The 15,923-nt window shown below is 35.4% G+C and overlaps 1 protein-coding gene across 1 annotated transcript in view; it reads left to right on the top strand.

Moving 5' to 3' along the window:
* SUZ12 (SUZ12 polycomb repressive complex 2 subunit) overlaps positions 1-13,429 on the top strand; it is a 48,386-nt gene extending 34,957 nt beyond the window's left edge. Inside the window, exons 6-15 of the mRNA XM_044675579.1 lie at positions 1,178-1,409; positions 1,953-2,055; positions 4,281-4,386; positions 5,849-6,026; positions 6,422-6,513; positions 6,726-6,869; positions 7,401-7,558; positions 8,725-8,923; positions 9,530-9,609; positions 11,119-13,429. Of these exons, the coding sequence (XP_044531514.1) occupies positions 1,178-1,409; positions 1,953-2,055; positions 4,281-4,386; positions 5,849-6,026; positions 6,422-6,513; positions 6,726-6,869; positions 7,401-7,558; positions 8,725-8,923; positions 9,530-9,609; positions 11,119-11,464 (1,638 nt within the window). The 3' untranslated portion in view covers positions 11,465-13,429. The remainder of the gene's footprint in view (positions 1-1,177; positions 1,410-1,952; positions 2,056-4,280; positions 4,387-5,848; positions 6,027-6,421; positions 6,514-6,725; positions 6,870-7,400; positions 7,559-8,724; positions 8,924-9,529; positions 9,610-11,118) is intronic.
* Positions 13,430-15,923: the final 2,494 nt, after the last annotated feature.

The following is a 15,923-nucleotide window of genomic DNA, read 5'->3' as shown; positions in this document are numbered from 1 at the left end:
GGAAACCAGTTAAGAGGCTACTAAGTGATAACAGCCTGAAGTGAGATGTTTAGAAGATAGAAAGGGTAAGATTTGGCATCTGTTTGGATGTGCAAGGTAATAGAGATTTAAGAGAATTAGATGATGCTGGGTTAACAAATAAGAGATGGATGATAATGCTATCAACAAAAAGAAGTTAGTAAGAATGTTAGTTTAAAGGGAAAGACAAGCTCAGTTTTACACATTGAATTGAAGATGTCACCTGGATCATCCAGTTTGAAAAGTTCAAGAGGTGTAATTGGTGATATGGGAAGGTTGAAGGAAAAGATTAGTCCTATTTGTGTTAGTCTGCGTGGGCATCAGCTCCATAGACATGAAAGTTAAATACATGAAAGCTAAAAAAAGTTTCAGAAAATATAAAGAAGAGGGCCTAGGAAAGTGATAGCAAACCTATGGCACACTTGCCAAAGATGGCATGCAGAGTGCCCCTCCCCCTTTCTACCATGCCTGACAACATTTTTTCACATCACTTGTCCCTTTGCCCAGAAGCCCAGTGAGGGTGCTTTCTCCCTCTCCTGTGTGGGGTAGTGGGCAGGGCAGGCAGGATACCTGGTGTGGGGCTTAGCACGCTGTCTCTAAAAAGTTTGCCATCCCTGACCTAGGACATAATCTCGGGGAATACCGGTATTTAGGGCATGTGAAAAATGGATTTTGAGTCAGCAAAAATACAGAAGGGGAGTGGTCAGATATCACAAAATCCTAGAAAGAATCGTCTATTCAGGGGGAGAGTGGTCAACAGTGTCATGAAAAGGAGCAAGATGGAGAAAAGACCATGAGCTATGAAGAGGAATGGAGCAATTAGATTTTGAGAATGCAGTTGAGTGAATGAGAGGAGAGAAATTGGAAGCAGTGAGTATAGATAACTTTCAAAAGGATTTTTTAACTTAACTAAATTTTAACGTATGAAAAGAATTTTAAAATTAGTTTTGATTGGTCTTTTAATTTTTAATAATATTTTATTTTTCCCCAGGTTTTATGTAAAAACAATTTAAAACATTCATTTTTTAAAAAGTTGAGTTCCAAATTCTCTTAACATTCCTATTCTTCCTCCTTCTTGAGACTAAGCATGGAGGAGGCAATGGGGTGAATGTTGTAAATAATTTTCCGTTTACTGTTTCATACTTTTTCTTTGTTTTAGGATGTAAGTTGTCCAATAAGGCAAGTTCCTACAGGTAAAAAGCAGGTGCCTTTGAATCCAGACCTCAACCAAACAAAACCAGGAAACTGTCCATCCCTTGCTGTTTCAAGTAATGAATTTGAACCTAGTAATAGCCATATGGTGAAGTCTTACTCATTGCTATTTAGAGTGACTCGTCCAGGAAGAAGAGAGTTTAATGGAATGGTTAATGGAGAAACCAATGAAAATATAGGTAATTTTGATAGCACTTTTGTCAGATTTCTTGCTAGAGATAGAATATACTTTGTTTCTTGGAAAGTTTGCTTGATCTCGTCCATCTTTTAAATAACTGAGTATTGTACATAAGAAGTTTTTTTTTTTAAATAATCTATGCTCTAACTTCTGTAATAGAAAAACACTGTTTCAATTATATTACATGTACTTAAATGTTTTTATATATGCATTATAATCTAGTATAACACAAAGTCTTTAACATTTTATAAAATTCTTTAATGAGAAATTTAAATCTTAGCTTTTATGCTGAGGATAATATTTTGTCTTATCTCAAAATATATACTAGGAACATATCTGTCAGGTATGCAGTGAAAATGGTTTCCATCAAAGTTCATGCAACCAGTATAATTACTAAGGAGTTTATAAATTTATTTTTTGTTTTTTGAAAGATGGACTTCTCTGTGCCTTATTGCTAAGAGAACCTTTGCTTTCAAATTTAACTTTTGGCTTATTCATTTAATCTATATATTTGAATTATGAGAGAGATGCTTTTCAAATTTAGATGTCAATGAAGAACTTCCAGCCAGAAGAAAACGAAACTCTTCAAATCGTGAAGATGGTGAAAAGACTTTTGTAGCACAGATGACTGTATTTGATAAAAACAGGTAATAGGAACTTGCGGTAAAAATGAAGTTCCCCTAATATTCTAGGTATTTAAAAATGCTAAACCACAATTGTTATTGGTATTAAATCTAATGAGTCACTAGATTTTAAGTTCTTTTGCTTGATTCTAATCATATACATGTAGAATTGAACATTTATTGAAAGATGGGATTTAGTTCTACTTTTCTGCCTCATCAGCATAAAAAAATCTTTCTTGAATGCCTGCAAGATATATGATATGGTATTAGATATTAGGGAATTTCCAGGATTTTTGTTAGCTGTTCTTACACTTGATTATCATCTATTATCCCTGTCCATAGACAAACACAGAATACAATGTAAGTAAATAAGTAGTTGGACATATTGAATACTATAGGGTTAAAAGAAATTGAAAGCAGGATTTGTGGTAGTTATTTGAATAAATGATTCCTACATTTAGGATTTAGTTTGTAGTTTGGCACTCAGACAGCTTTGGTTCAGAGAAAGAAAAATGGCTATATTTTTAGTTCATTGTACTAGTCTGTGCCTGAAGTTACAGAGATATTTAGTGGAAAGTGATCCACTAACCAAGCCTGCTTAATTGCTTTTGTCATCATTTGCTACTAGTCAAGGGGAGATAGTACATTGGGTAGACATTTGGTCTGGAGAGGCAGCTGAACAAAGAACGAGAGAGTAAAAGTTGAATTATTCTCCCTTATTGCTTAGCCCAATGGTGAGAAGATCTGACTATTTGTTTTTTAACAACCTTGCATGATTTCACTTACTAAGGTTGGTAATATGTTCAGAGATCTTGCTTTTGGAGGTGAGGGGAGAGTTGCCTTTATCCCTCTTTTTTTTTTTTTTTTTAACCCTTGCTTTCCACTTTATTTTTTGTTACACTAATCTTTTATCATCTTGATTTTACATAGTATCTTTCCCCCTAGTAAAATGAAGACTTCTTTGAGGGTAGGAATTGTTTTGATTTTATTTTTGAATGTCTTGCATTCAACATGGCAAATAGAAGTGCTTCATAAAAGTTAACTAGATTTATTTGTGAGTTATAAAATATTTTATTTTTTTACATGTATATCAAAATATCTTTTTTTGCTAATAATTTAGCATAGTCAAGCAAAGCAAATTCATACTTTTGCCATGCACAAAACTATAACTGATTTTGTACCTTTAGTCCATCACTACTTTATCAAAGAGTTGAGTAGCATGATACCTCAACCATCCTGTGGTATCATGTTTGGTCGTTCTGTTCAGTGTTGTTAAGTCTTTCAAAGTTGCTATATTTTAAACTATTTGAAATGCTTTTTGTCTTTGTTTTTTATTTTAAATAAGACATTTTGTTGGGAAAGTTATTGTATGTTCTTATTAACTCAAGCCTATATTTTTCTCTAGTTAAAAAAATGGCCTCTTATTAAGCTAATACGATTTGATAGATATAATTTTGTTTATAATATCAATAAAAACATTAATATATAAATATATTGATGAATAGTATTTATATAATCTAAATCATAGAATGTTCAACTTAGCAGGAGCTTTAGAAATGTAGTATCATCCCCTTACTCTACAGATGAATAAAATTTTTTTCTTATTCTAATAACAATTTTCCAAATGAATTTTCAAAGTCATATGGTCAATAAGGTCTCCCTCCCTTTTCCCCATTCCCCTCCTGGAGCTGACAAGCAATTCATTCTGGCTTATATGCATATCATGCAAAACATTTCCATATTATTCAGTTTTGTAAGTGAATAATTTTATAGAGCCAAAACCCCAAAAGAGAATACCCAAATATACAAGTAATAAATCATATACTTTCATCTGTATTCCTACTCCAACAGTTCTTTCATAAGTCCCTCAAAATTGTCCTGAATCATTAAATTGCTGTTATTAGCAAAGTATCACATTTATCGCTCCATAGTATCGCAGTTGCTGTCTATAATGACAGGTCTTTTTTTTTTCCCAAATTTTTGCTGTCCTTCCTGTTGAAATGTTTAATTCCTTAGTTGTACAGACCTAATCCACAGAAATTTTAGTTTAACTAATATCTGTTATGAATAAAGATATTGTGGAAATTGAGCTGTCCTACACGGTCATATATACATGTTTTTAACTTAACTTTTATGGTTTAATTTTTTGTAAATATTTGCATTTCTTTCAAAGTGTCTTTTATGAGATAATGAACTGAGTCTTATGAGATAATGAACTGAGCTTAATTCAAAGTGTGTTTGTCTAATAGGCGCTTGCAGCTTCTAGATGGAGAATATGAAGTAGCCATGCAAGAAATGGAAGAATGTCCAATCAGTAAGAAAAGAGCAACGTGGGAAACCATTCTTGATGGGAAAGTATGTAGTTACAATTCTGTTTTCTGGTAGATCTTGATATAAGCATTCTATCTATGAGAGAGTGTGAGAGTGAGTATGGGTGTGTTGTGTATTATTTAACAGATCATCTCTGCTCTCATCCAGTATGATATGTACCTATATCTTTTCCTAAATCTTCCATAGAAAAGTCATCCCACAGGATGGTGTCTTTTCTCTGATTCTTTTAATATTTCATGGGTGTCATTTTAATACTTAGACTGTATCAGTTAGAACTTAAATGTATTAATGATAGAAATTTTGAGGTTAAGTTCTATAACTTGGAAAGTTGGATAGTGCATTCATTTAACCTTTAAAATTTTATAGAGATTGTTTGTGCTAATTTCATGTGATCCCTGTGTGTAATGACATTGGTAAGGATATATACTGAGTACTCAATCTAGAATGCCCCATTAACCTCTAGAAATAGACAATATATTTTACAAATAGGTAAAGGAAGAGGATAATCTACCAGCCCAATGGTTTCTTTTTGTAGAATTTATCCTTTCTCAGCTTCTTCCAGATTAATATTTCCTTTTACACAGCTCAAATAATGTTTCTACTCTTTAGAAATCTTAAGTAGCTTCCTATTCCCTTTCAAATAAAATTTAGTCTAATAGCTATAGGTTGGATTTGAAAGTTGAAAAAGTCTAGAATCAATTTTGGAGCTTTAATGTAGTATGGTTCATGGTAGGAATAATGAAAATGGTAGCATTGACTAGGTTTTCTACAGTTTGAGGCAAAAGGGTGTTGTCAAAGATGACTAGTTATAAAAAAAAGGTGAATCTGGTTAAATTTCTGGTAATGATATATAGGGAACTTAGAAAAATGGGTATGTTGCTTTTGATAGGAAAAATAATGAGTTTGAGGTTACAAGGTATCAAAATGTAAGTGTGGAAGAGGCAACCCTAGGCATAACTCTATATCAGAGAAATGGATAGAATTGGTTTTATACTTAAAATACTTTGGTTTTTGAGGAACTTTTCCAACAAAGTAGGGCAGAAACCTTGAGTTCTCTCATTGGGGTTGGGGGAAGGAAGCGGTCCTAGAAAGAAATGGAAGAGACCAAGGATATAAGATAATTATGTGCTAAGCAGCACTAGCAGTGTCAGTATAAGGAAGCAGACAGTCCCAAGGGCAAAAATCTTCTAATTTAAGAAAAGTTCATGTTATTAGAGGTAAAAATGGTCTGTTCGTTGAATCTGGCTATAAGTATAAAGGATAGAATGTTAAATCAAAGTTTTTTGGTTGGGTATTTGAAAGGTAGTATTTGGAAGCATGCTGGAAAGAATAATATCTAGAAAAAAACTTGTAAGCTAGAAAGACAAATTCATTGAGGCCAGAGGGAAGGACTAGTGATTTATATATTATATTAATGAATAATACTTCGACATTATTTAGCATCAAAATCTTAATTTTTTTTCTTTTTTCTTTTTTTTTTTTTTAGAGGCTACCTCCATTTGAAACATTTTCTCAGGGACCTACATTGCAGTTCACACTTCGTTGGACAGGAGATACCAATGATAAATCTACAGCTCCTATAGCAAAACCTCTTGCAACCAGAAATTCAGAGAGTCTCCCTCAAGAAAATAAGCCTGGTTCTGTTAAACCCCCTCAGACTATAGGTAAGCAAACACTTAATCATGATGTTAGAGACAGGACTTTTTAAAACTATGACATTGTTGAGCAAAATCAATACAACCTACAAGTCTTGACAGTATATGCAACATGCCATACTGTTTCTCCTCCTCTTCTACAATGAAGACATTTTTCAAACTCTTAAAATTCAAGCTTAGTTGTTATTAATTAGGTCCACAACAGGTGGTTTCATTGTATTTTGTTGTAAAGCAAGAGGATCTAAAGTCAGTGAAAGTACCTATGAAACAAACATGAGAGCAAGAATTATGTGAAAACAAAAGTTTATGTATTAGTATAGTATGCTTCTGGCATCTAATTTTTTCATTAACTTTGTCTTTATTGAGCTATAATATTTTATTAACTGGAAAAGATCAATTTTCAGCTGTGAAAGAATCGTTATCTACAGACCTTCAAACAAGAAAAGAAAAGGATATTTTAAATGAACCCAGACAAAAGTTACGAATATTTTACCAGGTAAGCAAAACCTGACATTCTTCATTTGAAGAAATAAAAGTCTTTTTTGGGGTGGAGTTGTTAGGGTGCATAGAAGGGAAATGTTTTATATTCTCAACATAGTTTTGAATGGATTTTTTAAAGATTTATTTAGCTGAATTAGTTCTTAGAAATGGGGACGAGCTAATTAAACATTTTAAAATAGACCAAGTTTGCACTCCCCCATTTTCCAGTTTCTTTATAACAACAATACAAGACAACAAACTGAAGCCAGAGATGACTTGCATTGCCCTTGGTGCACGCTGAACTGCCGCAAGCTTTATAGTTTACTCAAACATCTTAAACTCTGTCACAGCAGATTTATCTTCAATTATGTCGTAAGTAAGCTTTCTTTTTTAGTTTTTAGTAAAGTAAATTAAATATGTATGTAAAATATACCAAACAGAATAAGTAAATTAAAGCATGATTTAAAAAATAAAGCAAAACTTTTTTCATTATTTGTCTAAAGATAGTGTTTTTACACTTAAAAGGTGCTGAATATATATTATGTATAAAAATTCTGTTCCTAAAAATCTGAAAAAAATTAATTGATTAGATTTTGGAACATAATCTTTTTCTTCCCTTGAAATCACATTTGGCTACAAATTCCTGTTCAATTTCAGATTGGAAAGCTACACATTAGGTTAGATTTAGTGGAAGGGGGAGGGAAGGAGGAAATAATATTTCTATATAGCATCTGTATGCTTGGTGGCAGTGTGCTAAGTGCTCTACAAATTTATTTCAGTAGTTTAAATGGTGATCATGCATTCCTCATATAAGGAGGAAAATTTACTTTTGATAATGATATTGAACTTTAGAATTGGTGGAGTAACATGTTTTTTTAATTGGTTTAATATTTATTGTTACAGTATCATCCAAAAGGTGCTAGAATAGATGTTTCTATCAATGAGTGTTATGATGGCTCCTATGCAGGAAATCCTCAGGATATTCATCGTCAACCTGGATTTGCCTTTAGTCGTAATGGGCCAGTAAAGAGAACTCCTATCACACACATTCTTGTATGTAGGTAGGTAAAAGGGGCAAGGGACAAATGATTATCTTCCTTTTTCCTAATTGGCCATTTTGGAGGAAATAAAAGATTGTTGGAAGAAAACACTTTTTTAGGTGGAAACTTTTTGCAGTTCAAATTTGCAAAAGTTAATGGTACTATTTGCATTGTGATTCTATTTGGGCCAGGTAGATTACATACATAATTTTTATCACTTCTTTCTTTCCTTGCCTAATATCAAAAAATTCTTCAGTTTGCTAAAGTAAATGTGGGGGAGGGGATGTGTGTGGTACAATATTAAAAGCAGTTAGATTTCAGGAGCTAAGGTCATGTTTTATGATCATCCCTCTAGCACAATTGCACAGATTTTTTGCCTTTTAAAAATTGTCTTTTATGTGAACCATAGACCATCATTATTGCAATAATATTGTCTTTTTAAAATTCTTCCTTGGTTGAAAGTTATCTCTTAGTTCCTTATTTCACATCTATATGGGGAGCCTTTGGAATAAATAGCTTACTGGAGTATTGGGAAGGCAGGGGTATGGAATACAAAGAATTAGCCATAGTGCATTGAGAAATCAGAGAACATATTCTGATTTAACATCTTTACTATTGCCATCTAATTTTTGTGACATTAGTGTTCTAAGTAGTCTTAAGGCCCTTTCTAGCTCTAAAACTCCAGAGTTGTTTTTATTCTTAATTAAAAATCATAATATGAGATTGACTTCCAATGAGTGTTTTAGTGGCTAGTTATGTTCCTGTCATACTAGTTTTTCTACTAGCTAAAAATGAAGGGGAATTACCATGTTTTCATCTGCACTATTTATTTTGTGTATCTCTCCCCCCTCCCACCCCAAAAGCTCCTTGTGACCAGTTTTAGCTTTCAGTACCAAATCCTTCCTCTTTTTAAATTCCTCTTCTACCTTTTCATTTTCTCTTCTACCCTTCCCTCCCATCTAAAATCATTTCTCTGTGGAATTATCTTGAACACTTTTGAGCTAAACGCTATAATAGTAAAATAGCAAGTGTATAGAATATAGATAGAAAAGGATTTTTTGATATTGTATAAGTTGTATATAATTGGCTCATTTGTGTTTCTTTTTTTCCAGTTTTGTTAAGTGCTCCTTCTGTTACACTAATAGCTACATGTAATCATTTATATATCATTGTGGTTATTTCAACAGACCAAAACGTACAAAAGCAAGCATGTCTGAATTTCTTGAATCTGAAGACGGAGAAGTTGAACAGCAGCGAACATATAGCAGCGGGCACAATCGGCTTTATTTCCACAGTGACACTTGTTTACCGCTCCGCCCACAGGAGATGGAAGTAGATAGTGAAGATGAAAAGGACCCTGAATGGCTAAGAGAGAAAACCATTACTGTAATTTGCATCTTTAATATTTTATTAACATTATCCCTAAAATAATTGTACTTAAATTTATTTTTCTTCAGAGACTAGCATATATACCATTGCATATTCAGGGACTTGGAGTTTGAGTTATGGATGATTTATTCCACTCCCTATTCCAAGAGCTATTACACACTTAAGCTTTTAAAGGGTCAAGCTCTACTAAGACTTCGGGAACATCCCATATATATTGTTGCTATAAGTAGGTTTTAACAGTTCGAATTCATTTGGAGCTATTTCCCTTTTTATATCTTAATCTAGTCAGCCTGAGGATTATATTAATTAGATTTTGGTTAGATTGAAGACTATTCGACATACTTCAGAATTTAATATTTTAATCATTGTTTTTAAAGTATTGATGCCTTGTGCAAACTGCTTGGGTGTGATATTTGAAAAATGAAATTTATTTGACTGCTTCCATACATTTTGAATATTTTTAATATGCATGAACATATTTTGTCTGAAATGGTTAAGTATAGATGACTTAGATTTAAGGTAATAAAAATGAGAGATACACCCACAAAATCCTGTTTCCTCCTTGTACTTACCCTTCATTTAATTTTTTGCATTTACTTTTAGCAAATTGAAGAATTTTCTGATGTTAATGAAGGAGAGAAAGAAGTGATGAAATTATGGAATCTACATGTCATGAAGCATGGGTGGGTTTTTTGAAATCATTTAAATATGTTAATTCTTAAATTAATTTGATAATATGCTGATTACCATGGTAAGAACATAAAATTATACTTGTTTTTTGTTGATACTTTTACCTTTTCCAAGACTAGCTTCCATATGACCTTGGGTCCATTTCCTTATCTAGGCAATTAGTGACTGGTCTTGTAGGAGCCACTGGTGGCACACTTCACAGAGTGTTAGACTTGGAGTCAGAAAGACCTGATATCAAATCCTACTTCAGGCACTGATAATAACTGTGATCTTGAGCAAGTCATTTTACCCCTCAGGTTTGGTTTGCTCAACTGTCAAATGGGGTGATGACCACACCTACGTTGCAGGATTGTGGTGAGGATCAAAAGATGATAAAGCACTTTGTAAAGTGCTTTATCACAATGCCTGGCACATAGCAGGTGCCATGTAAATTTCATTCCCATCCTCTTCTAGTTCTGGGTTTATGATCGCATGATCCTTTGACTGAATTTAATCATTAAATGAAAAGGGGGGAAAAAGCTAATTTCACTGAACTGAAATGTAATTAATTTGTTGATGTGATGGTAAATGAGCTCAGCAATTTAAAAAAAGAATGGCATCTGTACGTTTTTTCTTTAATCAACTTCACTTTCTTCCTTTAAGTTACAAGACTAAAATTATCCCATTTCATTATTGAGCTTTCCCAAAAACTATCTCTTCCAATAATTCCAAAATTCCAATAATGAACTTCAAACAACTATTTCTGAATTCTTGCCTGAATTTGCAAATAGCCTCCTAATTGGTCTTTCTGCCCCAAGCCCTCCATCCTCACTGATCCATCTTCCAGTTGCCAAAATGATTTTCCCAGGTTCGGGTTTAATACTCTCTTCCTCAGTAAACTACAGTGGCTCCCTGCTATCCACTAGAAAGTGGCTTTGGCGCTTTGACTCTTCTCTGGCCCTTCCTTCCATGTAATGCTCTGTCTTCTCTGCCTTTCCCCTATTTCCCATGTATTTGTGTCTCTGGCTCTTCTCCTCTGAGCTCCCAGACCTGCCCAAAACATCTCCCTGATCTCCATCAGCACAGGTTCCTTTTGGACCAAACCAAATGCCTCAGCTCCCACCTGCAGGGGTGAGGACTCCTCTTACATACCAGGGAAGCCAGACTATTAGTGGCAACGAAGGTCCTCAGCAGGGCTGCAGGAAATTAGTGATGCAGCCTGGCAAGTTATGGGGGCAGAAGGAAAAGAGAAATTGTGTGAAAAGCCAGCATTCTTTTCCTGTTAGCCACGAGTATATGTTGGGAATGACGCTTCCTGTCATAAAAGCCTATCTGTAAACGTTGGTGAGATTCGGTTATCTCAGAACCTAAAAGTAAAACAAACAACCAGCAAAACGACTGGCGTTGTTTGAGCATGTTCTCTGCATGGTTCCGAGAGCTCCCAAATGGCATTTCTGACTCGGCTCGGTCACTGGATTCCTTGATAGCTTGTTGATGGTGTGCCGGTGTTTTTTGTCACACAGGTTTATTGCTGACAATCAAATGAATCATGCCTGTATGCTGTTTGTAGAGAATTATGGACAGAAAATCATTAAGAAGAATCTCTGTCGAAACTTCATGCTTCACCTGGTCAGCATGCATGACTTTAATCTCATTAGCATAATGTCAATAGACAAGGCTGTCACCAAGCTCCGAGAGATGCAGCAGAAACTGGACAGAGGAGATGCTGCTCTCCCCGCCAGTGAGGAGGCCACCGAAGAGCAGAATGGCACCTCCAATGGGTACAGTGACATTCACCCACGGGAGAGGAGCTCGGACACCGACACGCTCTCAGGGGTTTCCAAACAGAGTAAGAAACAAAAACTCTGAAAGACGACGCAGAATCCCGTGTGATGGACAGACACTGAAAAACCGCTCCGGAGAAGAGAGCTTCCTCCTCTGTTTTATTTTGTAAATCATAGGTTCCAACCAGGCACTGTTAGATGAAGTAAATGATTTCAACAAAGACATTGTATCAGGGTTCACTTGGCTTCATTATGCAAGTAATACCTGTCTATCAGTTGTAGTGACGCCATCAAATATTCTCCCGTTTGAGCATGAAGAGCAATACTTCATAAAAAGCTTTTTGTAACTCGAGCGATTAATGTCTTAATGAAACCTATCGAATTGATAATATAAAAAACTTACATATATATAAATTATAAGTTTTTGCTTTTGTGACTTGTTTTCCTACTATATAATTGTGAGACATTCATTGGGGGTGGGAATTGGAATATAATTCACATTTTAAGCAATTTAGACATCCAATTAAATTTTGGCAAAATTATGCATTTTACTATTTTTCAGTCCAACCTTGATCCTTGCTTCTTGAAATCATTTATCAATTTTGAATGAAGAGTCACAAATTTGGACATAGTTGTACATCAGACCAATTCAGTGATATTTTTCCAAAAGATAAGCTAGCACTTCCTTGACTTGTGCCTGTTGGGGAAGCTCCTGGACTTTTCACCTCTGATATAATCCGACGAGATATCAGGCTGAGTTGTTTTTGTTACTGGCAGTGTATTTTTATGTGGATAATTTCGATGCATTGCGCTCACCCAGTGGATTCTTTTAAACTTGAACGTTTTGCTATTATTTTTCTTTTACAATTAAGTAACTCTACATTGAAAATTCAGGTGTCCGCATTTTCTCATCATCATTGTATCATAGCATACTGAGTGAAGAAAGGAATGTGGGGGTTTGCAATGCCAATTTGAAAAAGGGGAGGATGGAGAATTTGTTTCACATGTGAGTGTGCTACGACCCCAGCCTGCACTCTGTGCAAGCTCTTCTGAACAGGCCCGAGCGGTTTCCTTCACCCTTTCCTTGCACACATTGACAGTTGAATTTTCTCTAGTGGGAAGTTGTTTCACTACTGGCACAATGTCAGCACCAATGAGTTTTTATTCCAGCTCCAAGCACTGTGGTTGAGAGATGTCACCTCAATTTTTTATTATCCTTTTCATATTCTTTATTTATAAAGGAACAATGCTGCTGTAAATACAGGTATTTTTAATTTTTTATTTCATTCCTCCACCATCAGATGCAGCTCCCTATTTTGTTTAGTGAAGGGATATATAAGCTTTCTAATGGTGTCTTCAGAAATTTATAAAATGTAAATACTGATTTGATTGGTCTTTAAGATGTGTTTAACTGTGAGACTATTTAACTAATGGTGTGGATGTGATTTGTCATCCAGTATTAAGTTCCTAGTCACTGATTTTTGTGTAAAAATAGGAAAGAGGGAAACTGCAGCTTTCATTACAGACTCCTTGAGTTTTCAGCTCTCCAGCGATGAGTTCTAGTAACTCAAGTTATGCCTCCGGATAGTGGATCTCAAGCATTTCTCTCTGGCTTTAATTTGCTAAAGCTGTGCACATATGTAAAAAATAGATTATTTTAGGGGAGATGTAGGACTAGAATTATTGCTTATGTCATTTCTTAAGCAGTTATGCTCTTAATGCTTAAAAGAAGGCTAGCATTGTTTGCACAAAAGTTGGTGATCCCCCCAAAAATAGTAATGAAATTACTTCTGTTGAGTAAACTTTTTATGTCATCTTATAATAAAAGCTGAAAAAATCCCTTTGTTTCTATTTATAAAAAGATGCCTTTTCTATATGTACCCTTGATAAGAGATTTTGAAGAAATCATGTAAGCTGGTCAGCATTTGAATGGTACAGTAGATGTGTTTTAAAATGGAAAAAGTTGAGTTGTTGAAATGGACCTTTGTTTTTACATTAAATGTTTATTTGAAATCAAATGATTTTGTACATAAAGTTCAATAATATAAAAGCTGTATTCTCTTCTTTTTTCTCTATGGACTAAGCCTTAAGAAACAGTGCTGCTAAGTCTAACAGTTAATCTGGATTCAGTTTGTATACAAGCCACCAGGGTTCAAAATTTGCAACCACAGTTTATTTCATTTTCTAGAGCACCATTAATATTACTGGTTTCTTGAGCAGAAAATATTTTTCTATGTTGGTGTTTTATATTTTTTTTATTTAATTTAGAACTTTACTGAAAAGGAGGAAAAAATATACTTGTAATTCAAGAGAGATGATTTAAGAATTTTGTGACCCCTTGTTATATTTGTTATACTGTAAGCAGACAATGCTGGCCACAAAAGTTTTTTTGTGGAAATGGACTTTTTTACCTTATTCACTCTTAAGAACTCTGCTTTTCTTGAAACAGTATGTGAGTGAACATTTCTGAAACGTGTTCCCCTGAGAAAAGCTGCTTTGGGAGTTATAAGCAAGCTCTCTTCTGTGAGTTTTGAACTATAGCGCCAAGAGCCAGCTGGTTGAAGGAAGGAAACAGCCTTCTTGGGTTTATACTCTTGATGGGAAAGGAGGGGAAAGACCTTTTGGGTCCTGAATTCATTCTAAAACCATTTAGGGATCTAAAGAAGTGATCATCCATCTTTTTAGCTTAATAGTATTAGCAGAGAAGATAAGGGGGAACAAAGCTTGCCTAGAAATCTGTGAATTTGTAAATGACTTTCTGCTAGGAGAGGTGACAGAAAATGCAGGGCTCTGGGGCTGTGTACTTCATGTGCAGGATGATTTGGGTCTGTTCCATCCCATCCCTCCTCCCCACCTCCTGCACTCACTATTACACTGTGAGCTCCTGTTTATGCTAAGGGTATCAGGGACACAAAAAACAAAGGTTCTTCCTTCCAGGTAAGTTTTCCTACTTCATAATAGAGCTTCCACTTAAGACTGCCGAGGGGGGATGACTTCAGAGGGAGCTATGAGGCTTCTGAAAGATGGATGTGAGGGAGAACATAATGGGCACGAGGGAGAGCTGAGAATCATCCCACAGACAGTGCAAATGATAGCAAAGTTAGGGTTAAAGTTACAGATGTGGAAAGGGAGGGACATTCTAACAAACTAGGAGATAAAACCCACCATGTCAGGTGAGGCTAGAAAGGGGAAGTGATTTTTTTTTTCCAGCTGGTGGAAAGGCTTTGAATGCCAGGAAAATGAGTTGGCTTGAAGACAGATCCCTGGATTTGGAACAAAGGAGTGAGAGGATCAGCCCCTCCATAACTTGGAAGGTTAATTTGTAGCGTTAAGGAGGAAGGGGACCAGGCCTGGTACTTTCCATGAATAGAGAGGGAAGAGGACCAGCTTTCCCATGTTGGATTGCGAAGGTGCCAAAAACAATTGGTACTTGAGGTACAATTCTGGACTAAAGTTTGAAATGCCGGGAAGGGGGCTAGAGGTAACTGCGTGGAGTGTGACGAGGGTCCCTGGGACAGCTCTTCCTTTAGGGCTCCAGGAGGTGCAAAGGAATCCTGGAAAGAGAAGGACGGTTTCCAGGAAGAATGAGGGGAGATGCGGCCGGAAAGGGAATGAAAAACAGTTTTCAGTTCTGATTCATTTGTGGGCAAACCCTAGAGATTGTCAGGGGCAGAGTCTGGATGGCAGTCAAGACTGCCAAGGAATGGGTACGAGTTGGGTAGTCGAGAAATGAGTAAAAGCCCTGATTAAAAAGCCTGACTAGAGGAAGGTTTTGGAAGAATTTGTTCCCTCTGAACCTATTTTGAACCTATTTTCCTTCTGCTGGCAAACCTGTTTCAGGTGACTTGGCGCTGGCATCCTGGGCCGTGGTGGTTTTTGTTCATGTCTAAACACTTTCTACAAAATTTTTTCTAAAAGTGAAAGAATACTCTGCATTTCGCTGGCTCTCTGTTGGCTCTCTGATTGTTCACGGTTTCCGTGTTGTTTTGGACTTCAGCCATTTTAATTCTAGAACAGGCACTGGTTAATAACCTCCCAAACTTATTCCCCAGCATCATCGATGTGGGGCTCAAGAGACCATTAGTTTGAAAAGGACAACCACTAGTGACATGAACCTGAGCAAGTCACAAGCTCCATCTCTAACCAAAAAAGAATAATCTGGGCTTATACCACCGAAGTATCACAGGATGCTGGTGAGAAAAACACGGACACATCTTAAAGCTCTAAGTAAATGGGATTTATCATTGCAGGAGGGAACAGGTTACATTATGAGTTTCAATAACTTGGATGAAGCTTTCAGGTTATGAATTAAATTTTTTCTTTTAACTTTTTAGGTTATCTACATAGAAAATCTTTATTTCTTTTAATCCCAAAATTTGAAAGTCTCAGCTCTAAAGAAAAGATCTTTTGACATTCTCAGACCTCTTCATCAAAGATAGGAATCATTTTGGAATCATTTTTGTCCCATTCTATTTGCTCTTGGGGATTTTTGATTGTTGATCTAAAACGCTGCCTGAATTCAGTGATTTGTTTGGTGTATATAT

This window comes from Gracilinanus agilis, chromosome 4 (genome assembly GCF_016433145.1).
Source record: "Gracilinanus agilis isolate LMUSP501 chromosome 4, AgileGrace, whole genome shotgun sequence".
Lineage (NCBI taxonomy): Eukaryota > Metazoa > Chordata > Mammalia > Didelphimorphia > Didelphidae > Gracilinanus > Gracilinanus agilis.
This window is presented reverse-complemented; position numbering and strand designations above follow the sequence as displayed.